A 23477-nucleotide genomic window follows, 5' to 3' on the forward strand; every position below is an offset into this window, starting at 1 on the left:
GGTTGTTATGTCAGATGCGTAAAGGCTTAATAAATGTAGCGCGGAGCTCAACTTCATGAAAAATGGGCCGCTCGCTGTAATCAATGCGGGAGCAACACGAATCCGACTGGCCATTATTTTGTCGGCCTAATCATTTGAAGAACCAGAGACAAACTACCACCTGTGGTCTGAGCATTGATCATGTGTAGGTATTTTATTAAATCTAATAATACACTTTCTTTTGGCTAAATCATCCTGCACATTTCAATACCAAATGACTTCTGTTCATTCTATTAAAGTGGAACTACTCTCAATTATGTTTCATACTCCTGTTGTCTGATCCTAATGAAGATGAAACACTTTCATTTTTCCAGTTAATTAGTTCATATTTAACAAAGGTGCTGTGCCATCAGACTCCAAGGAAGTGCTTTTTCTTTTTTTTCTTCGCTCCCTCCGCCCTCGCTGTTTCGTCTTCGCCTCCTATGGCATTGAAAATAATCCCTTTGCTTTTATCCTTCTATAGAAATTGTGCCTGTGCGCTTTTCTCTTTTTTTAAATGTTGACACTGTTTTAATTGAATTCCTCAAAAGAATCCACCTGATCCTCGCTCTTTTTTTTGAATGAGCTTATGCATTGTGAATGTACTTATTCTCCAGGTCCTGTTGGCAGGCAGTGCCAAGGACAGCTAATTGAAGGTGAATTGATAATGCCCCAGCTGTCTGTGTGTTGCAGCCTCATAGCCGGTCTGCTGTGCACGTCTTTGATAAGTAATTCATCTGTTTGGCCTGGCAGCACTGCCTTGTTGCTTTCATGTCACTCTCTCTCTCTCTCTCTCTCTGTATGTGTGTGTGTGTGTGTGTGTGCGCGCATGTGCATATGTGAAGCCTTGGATGCTCTCTCCTCGAGGCTATGTGTCTGTAGTCATGGTCAGCAGGGGGTGAAACCTCTGCTGTGTCTGCGCTAGCACTCCGGGTCTCTGGGTGGCATTACAGTACTTCATCTTTTTTCTCCCAAGCTTCCTTATAATTGGATCTACTCCCCCCCCCCCCCCCCCCCCCCCCCCCAAAAAAAAAAAAAAAGAATCGGTGCAAGTCAGCCGCCACCTTTCCTAACCTCCACAAAAACTTCATCTTCAGAAAACAATCCAGGAGTGATGACAGCTGATGTGACAGTGGAAGGTAAAGCTCACTAGGGTGCCACCTTCCTGCTCCCAAACCGCCTCCTGTTGCTTTAAAGATGACTTCTTTCCCCTCGTGCGAACCCCCCTTCCCTTTCCCCTCATATGCCTTCCACACTTCACCTCGACCCACCCCACCTCTGCTTTTGCGGTGCGATTCATTAACATGTTGAGGTGGACATAGCGGGCCACGGAGCAGCAACTGAATCAATGCCCTTGTCTACCAATCTGCCCTTTATCATGTTAATATGATTTCCATTGATGGAACGCTTTTTCAAAATGGCATCCCTCTATGGTTTTACATATTGACTTTTTAATTCATGGCCCTCAGTGCTGCATCACTCTTGTTGTGCCGCTGCTGCAAGAATGCTCCCAGATCAGAGACGGATGTTGCTTGAGTGTGGAATTGACTTCAGGGCAGTGTTTTTTATTTTCTTTCACTTTTTTTTTTTTCCCATCTTACTTCGTGCCTCCTCGCGTGCGTGCGCGCATGCATGCTTGTGCGTGCTTGTGCGTGCGTGTGTGTCTGCAGGTCCACTCCTTCCCTTCTTAACTGCTGTCTCCCTGTGGTGTGTGTATTCTCTTGTTAGGACCAAGAAGAAGAAGAAAGCCCCGCTAGTTTCATGTCGCTGGGGCAATAAGTAAGATGCCTCTTTGCTAATGTTCTCACCAAAATACAATCTGGCCTCAATAGCAATAATGTTTACGGCTCCTCCCAATAGCCAGTGGAGAATCGCCTGAACCTGTAACATAGCTATAACAGGAAATGAGAATTTAATGCCCCGTAGAGCGACGTTGTAGAAGCAATATAACATATATATTATGAAGGCTGAATGATGTCTTTCTTATCGTAGCTCGTGCTTTTCCATGTCTGTTTCTTTGGAGATGATTGTTATTATTATTTCCATGTTTAATTAAAAATTGATCCCAAAATTTTACTTTTCTGCAGTGCAGCATCTGTATACAAAATGTAAACAACACTACAGTGCTTTCAACTGCATACTTCTTATTTTGCTTGTATTATTGACTCGGTACTTATCCAGCGGATAACCGGTTCATCTGCAGTATTTCTGCCCGATTAATGCTTAACCTAAATCAGTTAGGGTGCCTCATGTACCCGAGGTCCGAAATAGTTTTCGTCCACGACAGTCGATCATTTTACGCTGTATCGAATGTTTTACAAGAAAAACAACCGTACTGTAAATCAGGAGCGTCACAGTCTGCTCACAGAACAGTGTTAGTAATGTTTTAATCTTCCATTAGGACAGTGCTTCTCAATTATTTCCTGCTACGCCCCCCTTAGGAAGAAGAAAACATTTGGCGCCCCCCCAAATAGCATCATTTGTCTATAAAATTGTTATTATAAGTACATCTCTGCATAACATTGTATCCTTATTAACATTAAAGAAAATGAAAAATGAAGAAAAAAGAAAGAGCTATAGATCAACTTCAAACAAAGAATAACTTTATTAATGTTGTTTTTTTTTGTCTGTAACAGAAAATATTCAAAGTGCATGTAGTAGTACTGCAACTCTCTAAACTACTACGACTACATTTAATAGAATAGAATAGAATAATCCTTTAATTGTCCTACAAGGGGGGGTAATTTGGTTGTAACAGCAGCAAAAAACCACATACAAACAGAACAGGACAGAAACACAAACAATGTTTACATATTGACATCATGGACAATAGTTACAAAACAAAGTAACTATCCTTATCAAACTATAAACATTTTCTTGACCGACTTGAACCATTCTGAAAAATAAAATTTAAAAAAAATCAGTAAATACATTTGAAAATTTCTTCATCTCCCACCATAGTCGCAGTGAAGCCAAGTGCTACACTTGGTCCTATTTCCTCATCTTAGCTTTCAGGAGACGTTAGTTTTCCTCGTTATCTCCGTCTCTCTCTGACTTTCTTTTCTTTTTTTTATTATTACCTCTTTTATTGGGACAGCTGTTGAACATAACAGCAGTTTGCCTTTTTACACTTTCTTTGCTGTCACATTTTAACTTATAATTGAAAAATAAAGAAGACAGAAAAAGAAAAGAAAAGAAGAAGAAAAAAACTAACAAACAAACAAACAAAAACTAGGGTTAGGAGGCAGCAGGGCAGGTAGGTTTACGTAGTACTCAGGGTTGTAACATCATATACAAAATCACACCTCATATGCTTAACATAGTCTGTCCATTTAGACCATATTCCGTAGAAGGTATCCCTCTGAAGTTTAAGAGAAAATGACACTTTTTCCATCGTATAGATCTCTTGTACAGAATGTATCCAGTCTTCTATTGTTGGTGGTTCAGGCTTAAGCCATCTTCTCGTAAGATGCTTTTTACTTGCGGCCAGAAGGATATACAGGAGTCTTCTGTCGTTGGAACTTTCTTTTCATCAATGTTTGAGGGTCTTGAGGATTCCTGTATCTCCTGCACTGTGCTGAGTGTGTGCGCATGCTCGGTGCAAAAAACTCTGCCACCTGCTGTAGTGGATGTGCATTCACACTTTATTCAAGGACGGCAAAAAAAAGCACGTTCAAGCATGTTAGGATTAAGTTCAACTGTGAGCATTCACAGCCCAACTGTACGCTAAACACGTCCAAGCAAAAGAAGAACGATGCTGCTGGTGTGAACTGACGACCTACCGTGAATGTAGCCCGTCTCTTACTTTTTTAACATGTGGATAAAATGAGGAGGTCGGTGGATGATGGAGCTACTGTAACCAGCTTTGGCTGATAGTTAGCGCTTCCTTCCTGATGATGATCAGTCAGGTATCAGTGGGTGATGTTTTACAGTTTTATTTAATCACCTAATCTGACACAGGGACCGTCGCAGCAGACAATGCCGTGCAGCTCAGCTTTGAGTGGAATGATGCAGCTGTGGCAGTATTACCCATATGGAACAGATATATATAAATCTTATAAAGTTTGTATCTTTATAAGATTTGTATGAAAAGCACACAAGAGTGAAAACAGATTAAGATCCCTTGAAAAATTATATAAATGAAACTTGTATGTTTTGGATACTTCCTAAAACAATATATGAAAGTAATGAATTACTTTCATGAGTAAATCATATAAGCCTTATATGATTCACTATATGAAGCAAGCCAAATCTGATGCAAGTCTTTTATAAGTTTCTATTCCATATGGGTAGTTATGTAAGCAACAGCTCTTAAAAAATAGAGATATGAAACAAACAAATATAAGGTTTTGCTGTTTTCCACCCGCTCAAATGTGATGCAATCCTGAAAATAAAGCGACCGGCACAGAATAACAGGAGAATGAGATCACAACAAGACGTGATGTGCAATCTGGAACAGAAAATCAGTCTGGAAGGTATGCACCTCCCACGGGACCTTCCCAGTGGGTAATTATCCCTCGATAGTCCCCAGAACTGTTTTGTCTCAAGAAGCTAATGATAAGGCAGGTGGCTGGATGTGTGGCTCCTGTACTCGACATGCAGAGTGAATGCATGAATATCCCGAACCTGCTCGTGTAGGGGGGGAGGGAGCAGGGGCGTGTTAGTTCAGATAAATGTGTCAAGTGCCAGTGAAGGTAGAAAAAAAAATGCAACTGCATTTTAATTGCACTGCAGTCAAACATTCGTCCAGTGCTTTTAAGAGAGAGATCCAATTCATCAGACGCGCAGCTACTGTGCGCCGCCACCAAATGTGAGCTACAGTTGTCTCTTAGCATATATGAACAATTAAATGAAAGTGAAATTACTGCCAATGCAGCAACATTTGATGCTCGGCGATTCGGCATCCAATCACACGCAGGCGTCGGCTCATAAAACGTTTCAATTACAGCTGCGGCAGAAAGCAGCCAATCGTGCCGCCTTTGCTTTGGCTGTTGACACTGAACTTCAGCCATGTACGTCTGGGGTTCCTCGGTGGAGAGCCTTGCAGATCTATGTTGAGCTCAGTGATTAAGCAATGGCTCTTCTCTCCATTTCAAACGACAAGCTGCCAGGGACTTTGGTTTTAAATTGTGCAATTAGTGATCTGGCATGCTTTGCTTGGCTTCAGTCAGACTCAAATCCCAGTCCAGGGCCTCGCTGAAGCACAGTCGACAACACATACTCCAGGAGCATTTGTCAGACAAATTCATCTGAGCCTCCACTTCCACTTTGCTCTCCGAGCACACTAACCTCCCTCAAATGTCAGCCAGAGTATTTACCGTCTCGCTTGTGGGTAAACAATCGCGATCCAGGTTAGGTAGCACCAGATTTACAGTGATTCCTCTCAATCAGAGCAGATAATCATTCACTGTTTGTTAGTTTTTTTATACAGATGGAGCGAATTATGTTGAGTGTGCACAAGCCTCTGCCAAAACTCCAACTACTTGCTTTCACTATATTAAAAATGATCTGTTTCCCCGCAGTCATAAATTATAAATATATTTACATTTACAATATCCAGCTAGCTGCTATAATAAATCTACATAATCTCGTTGCAGCAAATATATAAATTAGGTTGCTTATTTTAGGTTGCAAAACTACAAACAACCACCTCTCGATCGTTACGTTGGCTCAAAAACGAAAAGGGGGGCTTATATAACACAATGATTAGTGTGCTATATAAATAACCCAGGCTTGGATAATATTGAGAACAGCTTAGATAATAGCCTTAATATTTGATTTTCTCTTTGAAGTCGGGGCTGGGTGCATTAAAAGTTTAAGAAGAATATGGTAAAACTTGTCATCACCACCAAGATTCATTTGAGCATGTATTTTTAATAGACTCTTGTAGGAGGAATTTCCACAGCTCCGAGAACTGCTTTCATTTCGGCAGCAGTTTGTTTCATGTCTAAAGCCGAGCATCAGGAGTCTAGCATCTGACCAGCTGGGATTTAATGTGCCTTGCTGATAGATGAAAACTTGCAAAGTTGCAGAAAAAATATTCTGAATTACAAGTACCTTTCGCCCTCCCTCCCCCCCCTTTCGCTCACATCCAAAAGTACAGCTGGATGCTAAATATTTTTCTGCTCGGCGGAAACAACAGTCGTCTGCAGAAATGGCATTATGTGCCGTTTATCACTGCTATATTTGCTGTGGTAATTAACTTTTTAATGCTGGGAGTTTTGATATCTATTACAAATTAGCGCTATTTTTTTTTCTACTTCTCATCGGGGACACAACAAACATGAGATGTTCTGGGCGCATTAGAATGCAAATTTCCCTCTGCAGCTTTCGTTTTGTTTCTGTGACAACTGTTGGATCGCCGTGGCATGAGGAGAACGCCAGAGAGTATGCTCTGCCATTCATCACCGACGATCCGAGCTCCAGCGGTGAAAAGAAATAAAACTGCAGAAATCGCAGCCTATAGTATATGTCCCCGTTTTTAGTTGAGGCTTTCAAATCTATGAGGGTGATTTCACTGATGATCACTTCTCTCCCTCAGGATGAGGAGCTGTAAATGTTAACAACACAGAGTTTTTAGATTCTGGCACAGGCTGAAATCCCATCTAACTGCCAATATGTGTTTCTGCGGTTTAATACGCTTTAACCCAGTCGCGTCTGGCTGTGACGGACATTTAGTGCATTTAGCACTAAAGTACTTTTTTGAGCTTCTTACTACCTTAAACTTCTGTTTAACTACATTTTAGAGGGAACGATTGTATATTTTACTACGCTACATCAATTTGAGAGAGCGATTGTTTCTTGTTATCTCAGAAAAAAACAGAGATTATACAAAACATTTCACTTTAGGAAATGAAATTTGTTCTGGGTAAAACATACATTAATGCATCAGTGCTGGTGCACTGTTACATTGGGGGGGGTTAAGCACTTAAATATATATAAATACAATCCATTTACCATATGGCAAATGCATTCCACAAATTGGATTGTTTTGCGTTGGGTTTTTTTTGCATATAATTAGGGATGGGTATCGTTTAGGTTTTATCTGATACCGGTGCCAAACCGGTACTTTTGAAACTGTGCCGGTGCTTAAACAGTGCTCAAACCGGTGCTTAAAGAATGGAGAACACAAAATTGGTCCAAAAACCTCTCATGTTCAGCTGTTTTTTTGTAAAAAGATAACAATGTTAGCCTTTTCTGCAGCTATGGGGCATATATGGTATCACTCTTGGCTGGAAGCAGCTTAAACAATGGAAAAAACACAAACTTTGTCCAAAAACCTCTCATGTTTAGCTGTTTTCCACTTTTTCTTTGGTCATTTTAGCCTTTTTGTCCAGGGTGAAGGGAGTATCTGCCATCAAACAAGAAGACAGCTGCATGTAGCTATGATGATGTTTGCTAGTTCACCTTACATGCATTAATGTAATAACGTGGTTAGTCTACTCAACGTAAATTACACACGAACAACATGAAGCTACTCACGCAGAGAAGAACGGCTGCTGCTGCATCATCATCCTCATCATTTCTGCTACACTGGCAGGGCTAGGGGCCAGGACTCTCCTCTTCGGGTTTTTGGGGGATGTTGCAAACTCCGGGTCCGATAACAGGCACCACACCCGCAGTAGATGTGCTCGGTGTAAGGTCTCACAGCAAGCTATCAAATACGGCGCATTTCCCGGCGTTTAAAAACAACGCTATGCGTCGCCAGGTGTTTCATCAGATTTGAGGTGTTACCTCCTTTGACAGTATCACAGTATCAGCTTAAAGCACTTGTTGCAGCTGCTGAGTTTGCATCTTTTGCTGTGAAGTACAGCCAGACTTTTGACCGCTTCGCCTTGGGCATTTTTAATCTGTAGCTCTGCTCTAAAAGAACGTACGTACCTGGACCCGCCTACTATCCTCGGAAACGTAAAATGATTGGCTAGAATCTAAAGTGTATCACAGCTCAGGAAAAAAAAAGCACCGAAATGTGCGCTGCTTCTCGGTCTGGTTACTACTGTTTATGTCAGAACACCGGTACCCATCCCTACATATAATTAGTACTTTCTCTCGTGATTAAACTGCATTTTCAAATATATTGGCAAGTTGTTTTTTTTCATGTGTGAATTTTGTCATTTTTATTTTGCCAACTCGGGACTTTTCCATCTTAAGAATTCAACTTGTTAAATTATTAACCTATCAGTGCAATTGCTGAATAGTGCAACAAGCCGGTGCCTCCTTCCTTCTTGTTGTGTCGACCTAGAGCGTAGAGTTGTACCCAGACGCTGACATTGATTCTCATAATGTATAAATAGTAAATGTAGCGGTGCGGACCAAAGTTTCAGAGTAAATAATCTATTCTGAACCAAAGGTAAGCTAGCCGCATGCTACAAGCTCTTCTCCAGGGGCGTGTTTGGCCTCACGAAAACATGTCTCATCTAATTGCTGCGTTTTGTTGGAGAATCCGTCTCAAATTAATACTGACTTGTGAAGTCGAGATGTGTGAGTACCCTTTACGAGACTTGGAGCAGGAGTTTGCTGGTCATGACAACAGGTCTGATTCCTGCCACAGTCACAGTGAGCAGTCAGCTGCTATCCAGAAGTGAAAATCTTGGTAATTTAGAAACGTCTGCATGTTTCTGCCACGCGGTCCCACCACGGTAGTTTGCCCGTCTCCCTAAGCAAACACAGCAATTACAGGCACTGTCAGTCACTGTCAGATGTGGCATCAGTGATCAATCCAGCTCATTGGGCTCAGGACATTAGACATGGATATACAGTATATGCAAGGGAGTTAAACCCTCCCCGCAGCTCCCTGGCCTGCTGTTCATACATGCATCTGTTCGCTAAAACTGACACTTTCCCTTTTTAACCGCTAACAAAACAGCATTGTCCCTGCGCTTTAGGCCATCCTCGTGCGGTGGTGGTTGTGGTGTGTTCCAGTGTAATTCCTTTAAATAACGATGGGACATCATCTGTTAAAAACACTGAAGTGAAACATCAGGTGTTGGTATCGCTGCTTCAGAATGAAACACTAAGGTTTATTTCCTACAATGGCCATATCACAGCCACACACACACACACAGGCAACACAAAACAGGCAGAAATTGGGGCGGAAGAGGCAATGATACCATTTCCAGATGGTGAATTCAGTAGACCAGAATGCAATGAAGCAACAATACTTTTTTAACTATGTCCCATTTGTGACACGGTTGTCTTTTTTCACGTTTTAACTACGCTCACAGTGAGCACCCCAAATCTGCTTGAAGTAATGACTGAGGCATGTCGGCACATTACGCGCATGACTGGAAACTGGAGATAATGAAAACGGGAACTCCTGACACAAAATTCCCATTTTTTAATATTCAAAGGCAGTCGGTGCATATGATGCGCCAACCGTGTTCACCTCACAGAGGTCTAACTTTATTTAAATTCTGTTTGTATTTTCCTTCAGCTGCCACTCACGCCCTGGGTGCACTAGACAAATCTATATATGGTGGGATCAGTGGGAAAACAATAACTGAAATAGCAGTGGAAGGGAGTAGTGGGTAGACCAGAGGCATAAATGACAAGACAAAAATAACTCCTGGAACACTGTGAGCCCCGCAGACAGATGGATATAGGAGTATCTGAAGCAGGAGTTTTTCCTGTAAGTGCACAGTTATCACAGTGTCAAACCACGGAGGAAAAGCGCTGTAATAGCCCCATTCTTAACTTTATTTCATTGTAGCTTCTGTGCATGCACATTATTCTCATCTGCCCCTGTCGCCCTCGCACAGTACAACAGATAGAGATCTATAAGTACGATTGCCAGTCTGGAGGGAACCAGAGGCGAAAGGGGCTTTGTTAGGCTAGCGGTCCCCCCCTGCACGGCTGCGCTCCTGCACGGGTAAAGAAACAGCTTTACACACTGACCTCAGAGCTGTTGTTTAATCACCAGGGCATTTTAATGGCTTGTCAGAGTAATGAAATATGGTTGGAGGCTACCTGGTGCAAACATTACGATAAATCCCTCTCACACAAGCCTATGCAGGGCTTAATGGTTATAAATCATCACTTTGGGGAGAGAAAAATGACAGCTATTAAAATAATGAATGGGATGATTAATTTTTCACATTAAAGATTAAAAGCTATGAGAGGTATCATCAGATATTTGAGCCGCTGTAAACGTTTGAAAGTGAGAGCTTATTTTCCGCACTTTATGACGCCCTCCGTTTCTTCACTGTCATCCAAGTTTCTACCCCGTTTTTTTTTTAAATATATTTTTATTTTTATTTTATTTTTTCTCTTTTCTCTGTTTGCTGGCTTGGTGCGCCGCCAGCGCCGGCATTCCTTACACCTAATTTGTGCTCTTGTAAAAGTGCTCTGAGGAAAAGCCTTGAAGAACACTTATTGCTTGAGGCAGTACAGGACCCTCTCAGCCTCTCTGCAGGGGCTCCTCGTGGCTCGCGCTGACATTATTTCATACCTCTAAAGCTGTCATACCTATAGCCTTTCACAAGAAGAATAGGAAGAGCTAGCCAAAAGTGCTTTGTTTTGGGAGTCATTTATTATTTATTTATTTTTGTGCATTCTTGTCTCTTTCCAAATGCACATCTGTTTTGTTGCTGGTGAGATTAGTCAACTTTCTGCTTTATGTTGAACAAAGGCTGGATGGAATCGCACATGCTCGCTGAGCTGGAATAAATCCCCATGTATAAGCAATCTAACACAAGCTGTCTCTATGTCTCCATCAGATCGCTCCCAGGAGAAGATTTGTTATCGGACATACACAGGAGTGACAAATTATAGGAAAAACATGAACCATGACCCCGACAGTGCAGGGATCGGACGGCTCTGTTATTCTTTGTCGGGCATGTTGCTTTGGGTCTACTTCTCCCTCAGAAGGGTCACTTCAAGTCAATACAAAGTTGCTCTGAGTGATCTCCTTTTTAACCAGTGATGAAATGAATGGCCTCTTCAAGGATGACAATACTCCCATCCATAGGGCGCGAGAGGTCACTGAAGGGTTTGATGAGTGCGATAGATTTATGTGAATTGTTCCTTTTGGCTTTCATACTCGCCAAGTCCAACACAGTTGAATGGGTTACCAATCACAGATTGTGGACTGACATTTAAAACTTAGTTTCCTGCCAACGACACTCAGCTTTATGAACTTTGGTGCAAAGTAAAATCATTACTGCTGGTGTGATGCGCTTTATTTATCAACGTGGTCGCAATGCAAAAAATGTAACATTTCCTCTTATGACTGGGGGACCTGACCACAGCCTGTGGGGTTAAAAATAAAGCTAATGCAGAAACACTGAAAGCTGTAGTTCCTCAGGTGACCACTTGAGGCTGGTTCCAAAAGTTTTCAGTCTGGTACAAGAATGGTTTGAGCCTCTGTAGATTATTTCATAGAGGTCAAGTGAAACTTCGAGTTTATTTGAGTTTGAAGTCGGGTCACTTTGATAGGTGCATAGCAACACAGGAGGCTGTAGACACTAGCTTTACGGTCAGCCTCACCTCTGCTAGTCTGAGTCACCAAAGTGGACGTTGCTGGTTCTTCTGCAGCAATTATCTTACAAATGATGTGGCTGCCTTTTCAGTAATTGTACTAACAGCCTGTCTGTCTGGCAGAGCTACAATTAGCTGGTAACTGTCATCAAGGTATAGTTCATTCTAGTCAGTTTGACCAAATATCAACAGTCTGGCTTCGGTACTGAGGTTCTTTTATGTCATTATGTTTGCGTGGTGCACTTCTCTTACATACATACTACACACAACCTGTTCAGCTGTGTAGCAGTGGCTCATCATTTAGAAGAATACTCCATTAAGTCAAATTGTGGCATTTAGTTAGAACAAGCAAGGCAAGCAGTACTTGCCTAAAAATACACATTAAAATGTACCGAAATAAAGCTATTTGTCTACTTCAAGCTCTTCGCCTGTCAGTTAATATGTAAATCCAGCTTTTACATTGCTGCCAGCCTGTGGCCGCAGTCGGATGTTGTTGCTGAAAGCTGTGCTTATTTCATTCTCATGAAAGCAGCTCTGTCAGGTTTGAGGGCGTGTCCGTGACTGAAGCCGAGTAAACTCGGAGGCTAGTAGCTTTTTCCTTCAGTGGTTTTGGATAAACTTCTGACCTTTGAGACGAGACCAGAGTGTGAAGCAAGCTGCTGCTGGTCAGCTTTCACTGCTCTGAGATTAGCTATGATTTCTGCTTGGTATGCTAACACATTAGCATTAGCCAATTAGCTAACGCCAGTTAGATTTGTGCTTGGTATGCTAACACATTAGCATTAGCCAATTAGCTAACGCGAGTTAGCATTTGCAAGTAAACAGGCTTCAGAGATTTAGCATCTAACCTGGGAGTTCCCCCTTGTTAACCGCTTTGGCTAACATGTATGATGGAGTGAAGATTGAGTTTGAGATTTTTTTAATAACTCCGTTTATAAGGAAAGCTGTGACGATGATGGAGAGGCAGCAGCTCTGACCATGTCCGGGCTAATAAATCAGGCAAGTTAAGCAGGTGCAATCTTAGCAGCACTTTCAGATTAGCATCTACTAGGATACCTGAGTGTAATAGGTTTAACCAGCTGCTTTGCTAACACTCCACATTCATTTTTCATTTATATTTTGAATCCACTGTGGTTATTGATAGTTAACTAAGTCACACACTGATCCAGCCTTTTAATTTAGCTGATTTTTCTAATTATTATTTTACTGTACTGTTTGAAGAGGCCTGTGATTTGGAACAACTGTGTGTTTCCTAGATATGTGGCTCTCACAGGACAGCCACTACAAACACATGATTTATAGAATATGATGCTGGGCATTAAACAGACTATAAAGTATTTAAGATTAGCTCAATGTGCAGCAGTGATATTAATCAATTTAATACTGATGCGGAACATTTTCCTGAAGAACAATCATTTTTATTTTGATATTTTATGCACAGTTTCCCAATAATATTGTTTTATGAGTGGTGAGGTGTTTTCATGGTGTTTTATTGCTTCTTTTCCTGAAGAAATTGTTTAGAAATTTCTCCAGCACTTTACATTTTCAGCTTATAGTTGGTAATATAGTAGATTTGACTTTATTTAACTATAATAGTAATAACATTTTACAATTCTTCAGCCAGGAAGGATTGCAGAAAGGTGAAGATGTCCATGTAGAGTGAAGACAGGCAGCACAAATGGTATGTTTTAATCTCATCCACTTTATCTTGTTAAATAGGTAAATACTTTTTGTAAAAGGTTACGCCTCTGTACTGGCATGAGCCGTGCTTTAAGCAATGATGAAGACGACACGCTCGTCCCAGTAAAACACCTGAAACATGGAGAGTCGACGCAGAGGTGCACTGAAGCTGTTCGGGCAGCGAGTGGTGCCCCAGCACCTTAAAAGACACTGGATGTCGGCTTTCCCCTTTAATTTGTCACCATCCATAGAGTCCTAATTCAGCATTCACTTTCAGGGACTCAGTGCATTGTTCAAACATACATCACCCAAATTGCGAGGCAAAGATTAGAGGGGAAAAGCATAATTAGAACATTAATAACCATACATGTTGGGGAACATAAGTAATTGAGTTTTTATGATAAATAGGAACGTAAACAAAAGGCAGGAGAACGAGAGGTTCATTTAGATACTCCAAGCTGGGTCTCAGCAGAGACATGAATGTAGGCTTCTTCCACTGTTGCCCAATTATTTCTGTGTTTCCAGGCAATGATAGCATTGCTTGTCCATCTGCAGCCTTCAAAGGGATATTCAAATAGTCTCATTGAAGCAACGGCGCCATTTGTTGGCAGGGAATAAATTGTTGGCTGGAAAAAATTTTCATCCTCCCGGAGCGAAACCAGGTATTTGTGCAGTTAAAGTTATTTACAAAGTGGTGCGAAATTTTAAACGACTCCCAGCGATTCCGCTCGTGCCTGTTTTTTCCCCCTTTGATTCCTGCCATGTCAGTGTGTGTGTGTGTGTGTTTGTTTTTGGTTGCTTTTTCATATGCTGTCACCAGAGATGCGTGCGATGGCCACCCACACCTCCTTCATGTTCTTCCAGCTCTTTCTTACCGTCCGCTAATGATCCAGGGACACCGAATAGGGCCGCTGAAACAAAATGGCCACCTTAGCTGCCCACTTATATCTCAACCCTCCCCTCTCGAATCAATTCTGACATTTCATTCTGCCCTTATAGAAGGTAATGGTGCATTCAGAGGTTGTTACCGATAATGTTGAAACGGTATTGCTTGGTTTCATTGGATAGATGTACTGTAACCTCTGCTGTGGGATGGCTCCAGCCTCTCTCCACCTTGTGTGTCGTCCCTTTTTTTGGCGGGTGGGGGGTTGGGGGGTTCTCCAAGACTGAGATGTTGGTATTTACCGGCTCAAATATCTCTTTTGGCACAAGTGGGAGCAGCGTTTTTCATTTTTTTCCTGTTAACAAATAACCAACCAGTGTTTGTATTTTCCTCCCACTCTTGTGTTCACACAACATGAAGTGAAAACACCCTTTTAAGTCAGCTAGTCAATATGCTGTTTCTAATATATTATTTACTGCCTATGGGCTGTATATCTGAATGCGCTAAACAACTGTTTCGGTTTTGCAGCCATAATCATGTAGAGAGAAATCACAGAGCCAGATGTCTGGCCCTCGTTTTACAGCGTTTATGTTTTCCTCCGAGTTTATGTAAAATTCATCCTTCCCTGTTTTATTTATTCCCCCGTTTTCACTGACTCAACAATTAGTCAATTCCCAATCAACAAGAGAAAAGAAATTGCTTTTAATTACTTTTGATAAATGACAAATTGTGTTGGCATGGCTCCCTGCAAATGCTTAATCAGGTGCTGGGCGGGGTAGGGAGGCGGGAACCAGGAGAAGGGATTTCTGCTGGGATGAAATCAATGCGGTTTCTCTGCGGTTCACCGGCTGGGCTTCTGGGCAACAGCCAACCAGAGGCCTGCGAAGATACACAAGTCAGCAGAAAAACCTCCTGCTGCATGAGAACAGTCACCCACTGAGGCACAAACATGCAGGAACATTCAGATATATATGCTTTGTGTATTGGCTCTGCATCTCACACACACGGGATGTAACGTCTGACAGCATCGAGCGCCAGTGATTAATACCAGCTCTGCAAACGATGCACCAAACGTACTCGGTGTAATTGCGACATTGTTTTTTTTGATCGCTAAATTCAGAGTGCTACTTTCCGCCATCATCGCAACTTATTACGAGTGACAGGAGATGTCTTTAGAAACCTCGACTTAAATGGATTTCACTATAACTACTTCCTGGTGAGCAACAGCTGGAAGTCTTGTTGTTTTCAGTGAGGTTGTCAAGTTTGGTGCCACTGCACCTGTGAAGAGACTAAACAAAAACTTGCACTTCCTCACTGTATCTGGCACCTCATGCTAGCTGGAGATGCTACGCAGCAGGACGAAATGTCAAGAAACGGCTCCAGCGGCTCACGCCCCTACAACTACACATCATTGTCTTTATGTGGAAGTTGTGCGAATGTGTCAAAGAAATAAAATGCTCCTTATTTATTAGTTATTTTAAGGTGTTACTAGGATTTGGTGCTTATTTAAGCCTTCATAGAGCCAAACTAATCACTTCTCATCTAACTAGACGTCGCTTTAACTATCCGTTAAAGGGACAGTTCAGTTGCAGTAGCATATATGCATCTAGCTTGTTTTGGAGGCTGTAGAAAGGTTATAATAGAGCCTGATGGCGCTGGCCTGATTTTGCACCAAAAACGAACATGAAACTGAGCTGCTTGGTAAAAATTTGTGAGGCGTTTCATGCAGGAACTATTTACTGGTTGCATTCAGCAACTAAATGAAGGGTTCAGCTAGTTTCCACTGCTGCTAAATCAAGGTGTGCACCACTCTGCATCCTGACATTCTGTTAGAAGTGCAAGCCTGGACTCGCTGCTAAATGCACGCCCCCTTCTGCACAGTAATATGGCTGGGGGGGTGTAGTTGGGTAGAAAAAAAATAGTTCCTGCGTGAAACTGCTCCCAACAGGGTTTGTAGATTTTGGGAAAAAAAGTAATGCTGCTGAGGTTTTCAAAGGATTTTTTTTTTTTTCTTTGAGCATCACACAGTGAGAACCATCCAGCTCTACAGGCCTGAAGAAAAAAGTATTTCCCTGTGAATTTTTCCATTATGTTATCTAAAAAAGGTGAAAGTCTCTAAATATTACCAGCCAAAAGTCTTTCTTCACTGTACATCAGGTGTAGTCGACATATGGGTGAAGTTAAAATCGCTGAGGTGTTTGTAGCACACCTGTCTTCTTCCACATGTCATGTTAGGACTAACCTGAAACATGGCTTCATGTTTAAGATATATTTTTGGATTTTGGATGAAAATCTGCTGTTAGAAACGTGATTTCTTTCAGATTTTCTGCACGTGTCACACTGATGTTGTTATTGTGAAATGTTTGATCACCGTGAAGCAAAAGTGTGATATTGTGGCAGCTTTAGTATGAAGTAGTAAAAGTAGAAGGCTGAATTCTGTTCCCTGTTTCATTAGCGCATAATTAAATGAATCACCTCGTCTCGCCGCTGCACTCTGTTTTCTAATGGGAGCTTTCCTCTCTTCTCCATTTTCAGGATTCATCAGCACCTGTGCCAACAGCAGCGAGTCGAGTGACCCAGCTCCAGGCCGACCGGCTTCACCTGTACATGGAGACCCCCAGCTGGGCAGGTCAGACTCTTAACTAACCCCCTTCAGAACCCCCCTCCTGTTGGTCTGTTGTGTTCTGGTTGACTTTTTTTTTTTAATCTTATCTTATAGCCAAGTGGCGTTTACACTGAGGTAATTTATCCACAGCTTTTCCTGAGCAGAGGTTTAAGTTGTGAACATGCTGCACATTCGTTGAATAGTTTTGGATTTTTTCCTCCTGTTTTTAGCTTCACAGGCTAAAAGATCGAAACCAGATTTTTAAAAAATTGTCTTCAAAAATTATCCAAAGGAAAAAAAAACACTTTCAGTGCTTTATTTTCATTATGAGATTTTTTAAAGCATCTTATTCTGATGTCTTACTGATGGTAGGTTCAGTTAGATTAAAAACACACTTTACTAAAGTGAAGCGACAGAGAAGAGGGACTGGGATTACCTCTCCAGTGATACAGCTGCTCACATCGCCCCGGTGATGTATGCACGTACTCCGGGGGCTGTCACAGGTCTGTGACGTAGGTCATGCATGTGGTTTCATGTGTATCAGAGCACACACACTCTGCAGCTGGGGATGTTCAGGGAAGCAGCACACTTCAAATTCAACCAGGGAGCGCAATGACATGTTTCACAGGGTGGTACAGCATTAAAGTCCAGCTTGGGTGGGGGTCACAAGTCCCTGTTTAAGGCCACTCTGTCTGCTATGGCAATCCTGACCAGTCAGTTTGAATTAGGGCATTTATTAATATTGTAGGTATTTGTTTTTCGTTTATAAACCATCTCAGCCCATCCGCCCGACGCCCCTCTCGCTCACAGCTGTCGCTAACTTTGTAACTTTAGAGATTTAGCTCCTACTTGCAAGACCTAGCAAAGCAAATCTGCACAGCGTCCTCCCGCTTCACAACAACGTCTCGCTCACCTTGCACGGGAACGGCTCTCTCCGTCTCTCTGCTGTGTCCGTCGGGTAAATGAACAGCATGTCGGAGTGGTGCACAGCGGGAGAGAAAAAAGTAAGAGCTTCTCTTTCATCTGACTTTCTCTCTGAGCGATCATACTATATACAAATATAATAGGCTGTATATAAAAGATAGATGAAGCCACTGTCACATCACCGAGCCTTTGTCGCTGCCTTTCGGAGACAGAAGTCGGCGTCACATTCCAATAAAACCTCTCCCAAAGGCACCGACGCAGCAAAGGCTGTCGAGAGGTCCAGTTCGGTGGCGTCAGGTGCTGAAGGTGAGGCAAAGCAAACTGTGATTGGGTGCAGTGTGTTAGCAGCCTATTTCCTAACTTTAATTAAAAGAAATTACCTTTGTGACAGTTAAGAGAGAAAACCTGTTTTGGTACCCGACTCCAGCTTTTTTGGCTTTTTAACACCTCGTATTTGGAGGCGAGCGCTACAGGCATCCTCTGCATCTCCATCACATTACAAGCGCTGGAATTCGTGTTACGATTTTGTGACTTTACAGCGCAGCAACAACTCGTCTGCGTGCAGACAAAAAAGAAAAGGAGAGCGAGACCTTTGCCACTTATTGTGGTTTTTATTTCAGCGGTTGTCACCTTTCTTCACTCCAGGGGCGAAACACTCCAGAGTTTGAGGAAACGGCTTCACGCCCTTTCGGTGTGAAAGCTCTCTCACTGCGATAAAGGCTGTATGTATGCGCGTCCTACTCTACCCTATCCGGCCATATTGTGCTGATGTGCGCTGGTTAAGTAGCGGAAGACTAGAAAAAGACTCTTATCCATATGCCTGAGAGCCCAGGAGTCGGTGTGATCTCTCCCCAGATGAAGCTCTCAGCTTCCTCGCCCGTCCTCTGCGGAGCCATATAGCAGGTGGCAGCGAGGATCAATGGGCCCCAGCCATTACCTCCTCTCCACTTCATATCTCCAGCCTCATCTCGGCGGGGGGCCCGCGGGGCATGCGGCGCGTCTCGCTGCAGCACACCGGGAGAAATAGGGACGTTTTCCATTAGTCTAATTGCTCGGTTATAGTTCTATATTATTGCCGTGATCACCACTGTGGCTCGGTAATGACAGACCTCCCGTGACCCCACGTATAGCTGGTGGGTGTTATGTCTCCCCCATCACCGCCCATCGAAACTCGGCTTGCAGCGGGCGTGGGCGGAGAGAACAAACTTAACGTGGAGATGAAAACAAGAGGGATAAACAGCCCCAAAAACGAGCAGAGCTCTTCAAATGTTTTGATGCAAGTTTAATCAAATAGCCTCAGCTATTTACATTCTCAACAGGTGCTGCGTTCGGCTGATTTATGGAATAAACACTGGAGTTGTAGTGCTTGTTCATTTGCCTCCGCTAAAAACTGGCAATATGGGGCTAATTTGCAATAATTTGCTGCTGCTGTGGCCACTGGTTAAGAATGTTTATATAATCATGATATAATAAGAAAAATGAAAATGAGTTTTTCATGCAGTTCAGGCCCTGTCAAACACAGCTCACGGACCCACTAAATGATAATTACATTCCTCAAGCACAGTATTACATTATACCCTCTTACATGGACTTTGTTCACGGTAAATGGGGGAGTATTATTTTCATTTTAAGGCGATCCGACCCGGTATTATTCCCACATCTGAGCTCCCCGGGTACAGTGGAAGGTTTCCCCCCATCAGCGATTACACGAGAAGTCTTCCATCAGTGAGCAGATGAGGTGAGGATTATAATGAATTCATTTACCCTCAAAGACGCTGCCTTTCTTCTTTGTGTTTGTAATATCCCATTTGCATAGCTCGTACGATCGGAAAGCTTTAGTTTAAGCGGCGTCGGGCTAATCGGGCCTGAATATTTCACAGCTGACCCGTAGCTCTCCCTACAGGTCAGCACATAAAAGCTGCTTCCTGTTTTGGGTTTCCTCTCATACCGTCAGGATTGCTGCTTATTATCTCGCCTCCCACTCCTTAGAAGGAGAAAATCCTTGGCCGCCGCGATTCCTCCTTTTTTAAAATATTTCTTGTGTGTTTTTTTACAGGTGTGGGTATTGATCTTATGCCTTTGCTGCAGGGGAGCGTGTTCACTTAAAAGGCCCGCTGATGTAGCAGAGCTTATTAAACAAATAGGCCAGAGAACAAGGCCACAATCACTTTGAATCATGAAGGAGGTTGCCCATCTTAAAGCAACACTGTATCAAATATGAAACGCTCTGCTAACAAGGTGTGTAATCTATTTTAATCAGATCATATTTTATGAAACAAGGAGAAGGTTGAACTTAAGTAAGAGAGAAAGACAGAGATTCCGAGAGGGGGAGCTGGGGATTGTATTTTGAAATCGAATGTGACGGCCAGGGACCACGACTCGATTTTACATGCATGGCTTTATAATGAAGCCACGGCAAATGGTCAGTTATGGTTAACTTTAGGGGGAAGCTGGAGCCTTGCTGTAATGGGAGGCTAATTCAGGGCCCATAACGCCTTGACAGGCTGCGGGAGCCGAGCCGGAATATGGAGAAGGATGTAAGTTGCAGGCTCCGGGGCTGAAGTTAAGGTCTGTATTTGTCTGCAAATTGCCACGTTGCCTGAGGATATAATGGGGTCAAGAGCGGCGTGGCATATTTTGCGCGCGCAGACATACTGTCATAGAAATAAACACAAAGCAGCGGCGCGCAGCCTCCCGCCGAGAGACCGGCCAACTCGCTCGAATCAAGCGCACGGGAGCGACTTGGTGTTGTCATTGCAATTCGGGCCATGATCATTTTTTTATGCCTTTACACTGACTGAGTTCACAGGCGAGTGTTTTCAATCATGTTTTTTTTCTTCTCCGCGCCATAAATTGTTTCAGATCCTGTGACACGACTAGACTTGGTTATGAATACATGAATATATATACACTCACAAGACCTTAGGTAGTGCCACTAGTCAGACGAGATAATGGATGCAGAGACGTTATATACTGCTCTGGGAGCCACCACTTGTTAGAAAAGATCTCCTTGGATTTTAATGATTAGAAGGAGGAAAAGAATGAGGCTGAACATGTTTATATCTTCTTCCTTTTGGAGGAATAGAAATCCTCTGCTTTTACGGTGAGTAATCACAGCGCTCCTCGGTCATCACCACACCAAATGTCTGCCTGCATTACATAAAAATATGTGCTCCTGTTTATCCAAAAATAAATAAATAAATAAAATGCTGCTATGGGAACTACTGCAGATATTAATAGATGTCTAATAATAGTTAGCAAGGTATTATTCACCGCTCTGGAAAGCACCACTTGTTGGAAGAGAAACTCCTCTGATATTAATCACCGTGAAGCACAAAGAGAAGGCATTTAACACCCCAGTGTTACGAAATGAAGATGCCGTTGTTTGCGTCGTGTTATAAATTTGTTGGATCCCGAGCGCGCTCGCAGGGCCTCTTTGCCGCCAGCATCGGGGCGATGTGAGCAGGGGGAGGGGGGGAGGAGGAGCAGAGGAAGGAAGAGGAGGGATGCCTGCATCTTTAAAAGGTAGATGGAGTGAGGGAGCGGGGCGGATGGGTGGCTGGCAGGATTGTGCTGACGGCAGGGCTTTGGTTCAGAGCATGCCCATTAGAGGGAGCCATAAATCCTGGGCTCTCTGGGCCGGGCTGTGTCAGCAGTCCACTGAATGAATTGATTTTAAACGCCACTGAAAAAAAGAGAAAGTGCAAGGGGGGAGAGTGAGAGAGAGAGAGAGAGAGAGAGAGTGACTATTTAATTCACCCTCCGCCAGAAGCCCACACCCCGTTCCACCCCGCTTCTCAATTCAGGACTGCTGCTGAAAAGGGGGAGGAGAGAAGTCTAGAAACACTGAAACTGTCACCAGCAACAAGCCCAGGGCTACGCGGCCCCCACATGTTTGATTTAAACAGGAGGGAAACACACAAACCAAATACATAATCTCAAATTCCATACAGCATTTGTTCTCCCACCCCTCTAATTTCTCCCTCTCAGCCCTCTCCTTTTATATCTCCACAAGAGAAATGAGACATATCGTAAAAAACGAGAGGGAGAGAGAGAGAAAGGCAGCGCTGCATTTGAAATTCAAATGTGTTGGATTTTGAAATTGATGTATGTGTTTATTCATTTACGAGCAGCATCCATGTGTGCATGCATTTATATATTATCAGCGGCAATGAAACGCCGCATAGAAGCCTCGTAGCCTCTCCTCGGCGTGCCCCCTCGCCTTTGTTTCTTCCCCGAGCCGAAGCCGCCGTGATGTTCAGCATTGCAGGAAATGTGTTTGCGAAGAGACGCGCGGTAAATTGTACACGAGGACCAGTTTCACTCGGCCTTTGTTTCGTTTTATCTAAACGTGTAGCGCCTTTCATATTGTCTTGCTCTGTGCCCACGCCGCGACACCGCCCCCTCCACCCCGTTTCCCGTGTACTTACCTGTTAGAGTGTCATCAGACACTGGTGGGAGTGCGCCGCTGCCCTTGTAGAGAGCAGTGTTACAAGACCCTCTAAGGATCTAATCTGTATGAAACCTGCAATGTAAGTGGAATATAAGGCGAGGGTAGGGCGGGTGAAATCGATATCATATTTATCATATTCATAAATATGCAAAAATTGATCACGCCACATTCACCTGGAGCGGAGCGCCCGCGTCTGTAGAAATAAAGGAGCCGTTTCTCACTCCTTTCATATATCGTGCATGGGTCTTTTTGTGTATTAGGCCTTTTTATCTTTAATATTGACACAGAACTTAAAGCTGAAATAACTGATTTTTTTCTACTTTCTTCATTAGGGGGCAGAAAAACTCCACAGCAAACCGACTGACACGTGGCTCCAATGTATTGTCAGTCGACTAACAAGGAGACTGAACGAAACGAGGGGCTAAAAGAGGCTAAAAGTCGGGGGGGTGGTGACAGCTGTGGGTCCGTCATGCTGGAGGACCTACTTCCTTTCATACTGATTGATTTTAATTGCTAATAACTGATCACTGGAGCTTTAAATGAACAGGATGCAGAAACCGAATTTCCTAAAAATTCAAATCTCTTCATAACATTCTGATATAATGGAGGGAGAAGGAGGGGCGTCTGCTGTGTGTGTGTATGTGTGTCTTTGGGGTGGGGGGGGCATCCTCTCTGGCTCATTACGCTGTTTAAAGAGCCGGCGCCTCCGAATCACCTGCCCGGCTCCACGCTTCAAACAAGCTCAGCCACCAGGGATCATACATCAACTTCTCCATCAGTCCCCCGGCTTCACTTTTTCACTATCCGGCTGCGAGCACATGAGCCCCACATGCAACCCACACAGTGAATGTGGGAAAACAGATAGGATCGCTCGTTGAATACTGATCTCACGCCTGCTGCTAAAAGCACAATAAATTAGTTACAAAGCAGCTGTTACGTTGTTACGTGCGTTATCCTGAATTTAATCGGATACCTTCGGTGGACTCGCAGCATCCCGGGCCCTGTTTGTGGCATTCCTAACACACGGCTCCTCTGCATGTAAAAAGTACACTTTCTCATGCCTAATTACCCACGGGCTAAGGCATGAAGAGGATTCGCTGCGTATTACTATAAAGATTGTGAGGATATTTCACTTTGAAAAATGGTGAAGCACACAGGACTAAGGGCTTGATTACAAGGAGTGGGGCACACAGCCTCTACATCTTCCTTCCCTCATTTCAATTATGGCTGACTGGAGGCACGGTGCTGCCACCGTCCTCAAATAAAACTAAAATATGATAAAGCTGAAATATCAGGCCCAGGACTGCGCCCAGCCTCGAGCCATGTGAGGCGCCGATCCTCGGCACGTAATTACAACATTTGCCAATATTTTTTTGACGGGAGGTTCAACATGGATATGAATGAAAGGGGGTAGGGAAGGCATGAGGAGCGTTCACGAC

At 43.2% G+C, this 23477-nt stretch overlaps 1 protein-coding gene across 9 annotated transcripts in view; it reads left to right on the forward strand.

Annotated features, from left to right (window-relative positions):
• rbfox3b (RNA binding fox-1 homolog 3b) overlaps positions 1 to 23477 on the forward strand; it is a 448440-nt gene that overhangs the window by 216058 nt on the left and 208905 nt on the right. For 5 of the 9 annotated variants that reach the window (XM_035912565.2, XM_035912571.2, XM_035912566.2 and 2 more), the window contains one exon: positions 16592 to 16685. In XM_035912565.2, coding sequence (XP_035768458.1) covers positions 16664 to 16685 — 22 coding nt within the window. In that variant the 5' untranslated portion in view covers positions 16592 to 16663. Of the gene's footprint in view, positions 1 to 13116; positions 13175 to 16591; positions 16686 to 23477 lie in introns of those variants that run through there. The other 4 variants (XM_087840096.1, XM_087840099.1, XM_087840095.1 and 1 more) reach the window with 1 other exon arrangement.

Source organism: Neolamprologus brichardi, chromosome 4 (genome assembly GCF_056152115.1).
Source record: "Neolamprologus brichardi isolate AB-2024 chromosome 4, ASM5615211v1, whole genome shotgun sequence".
Classification (NCBI taxonomy): Eukaryota; Metazoa; Chordata; class Actinopteri; order Cichliformes; family Cichlidae; genus Neolamprologus; species Neolamprologus brichardi.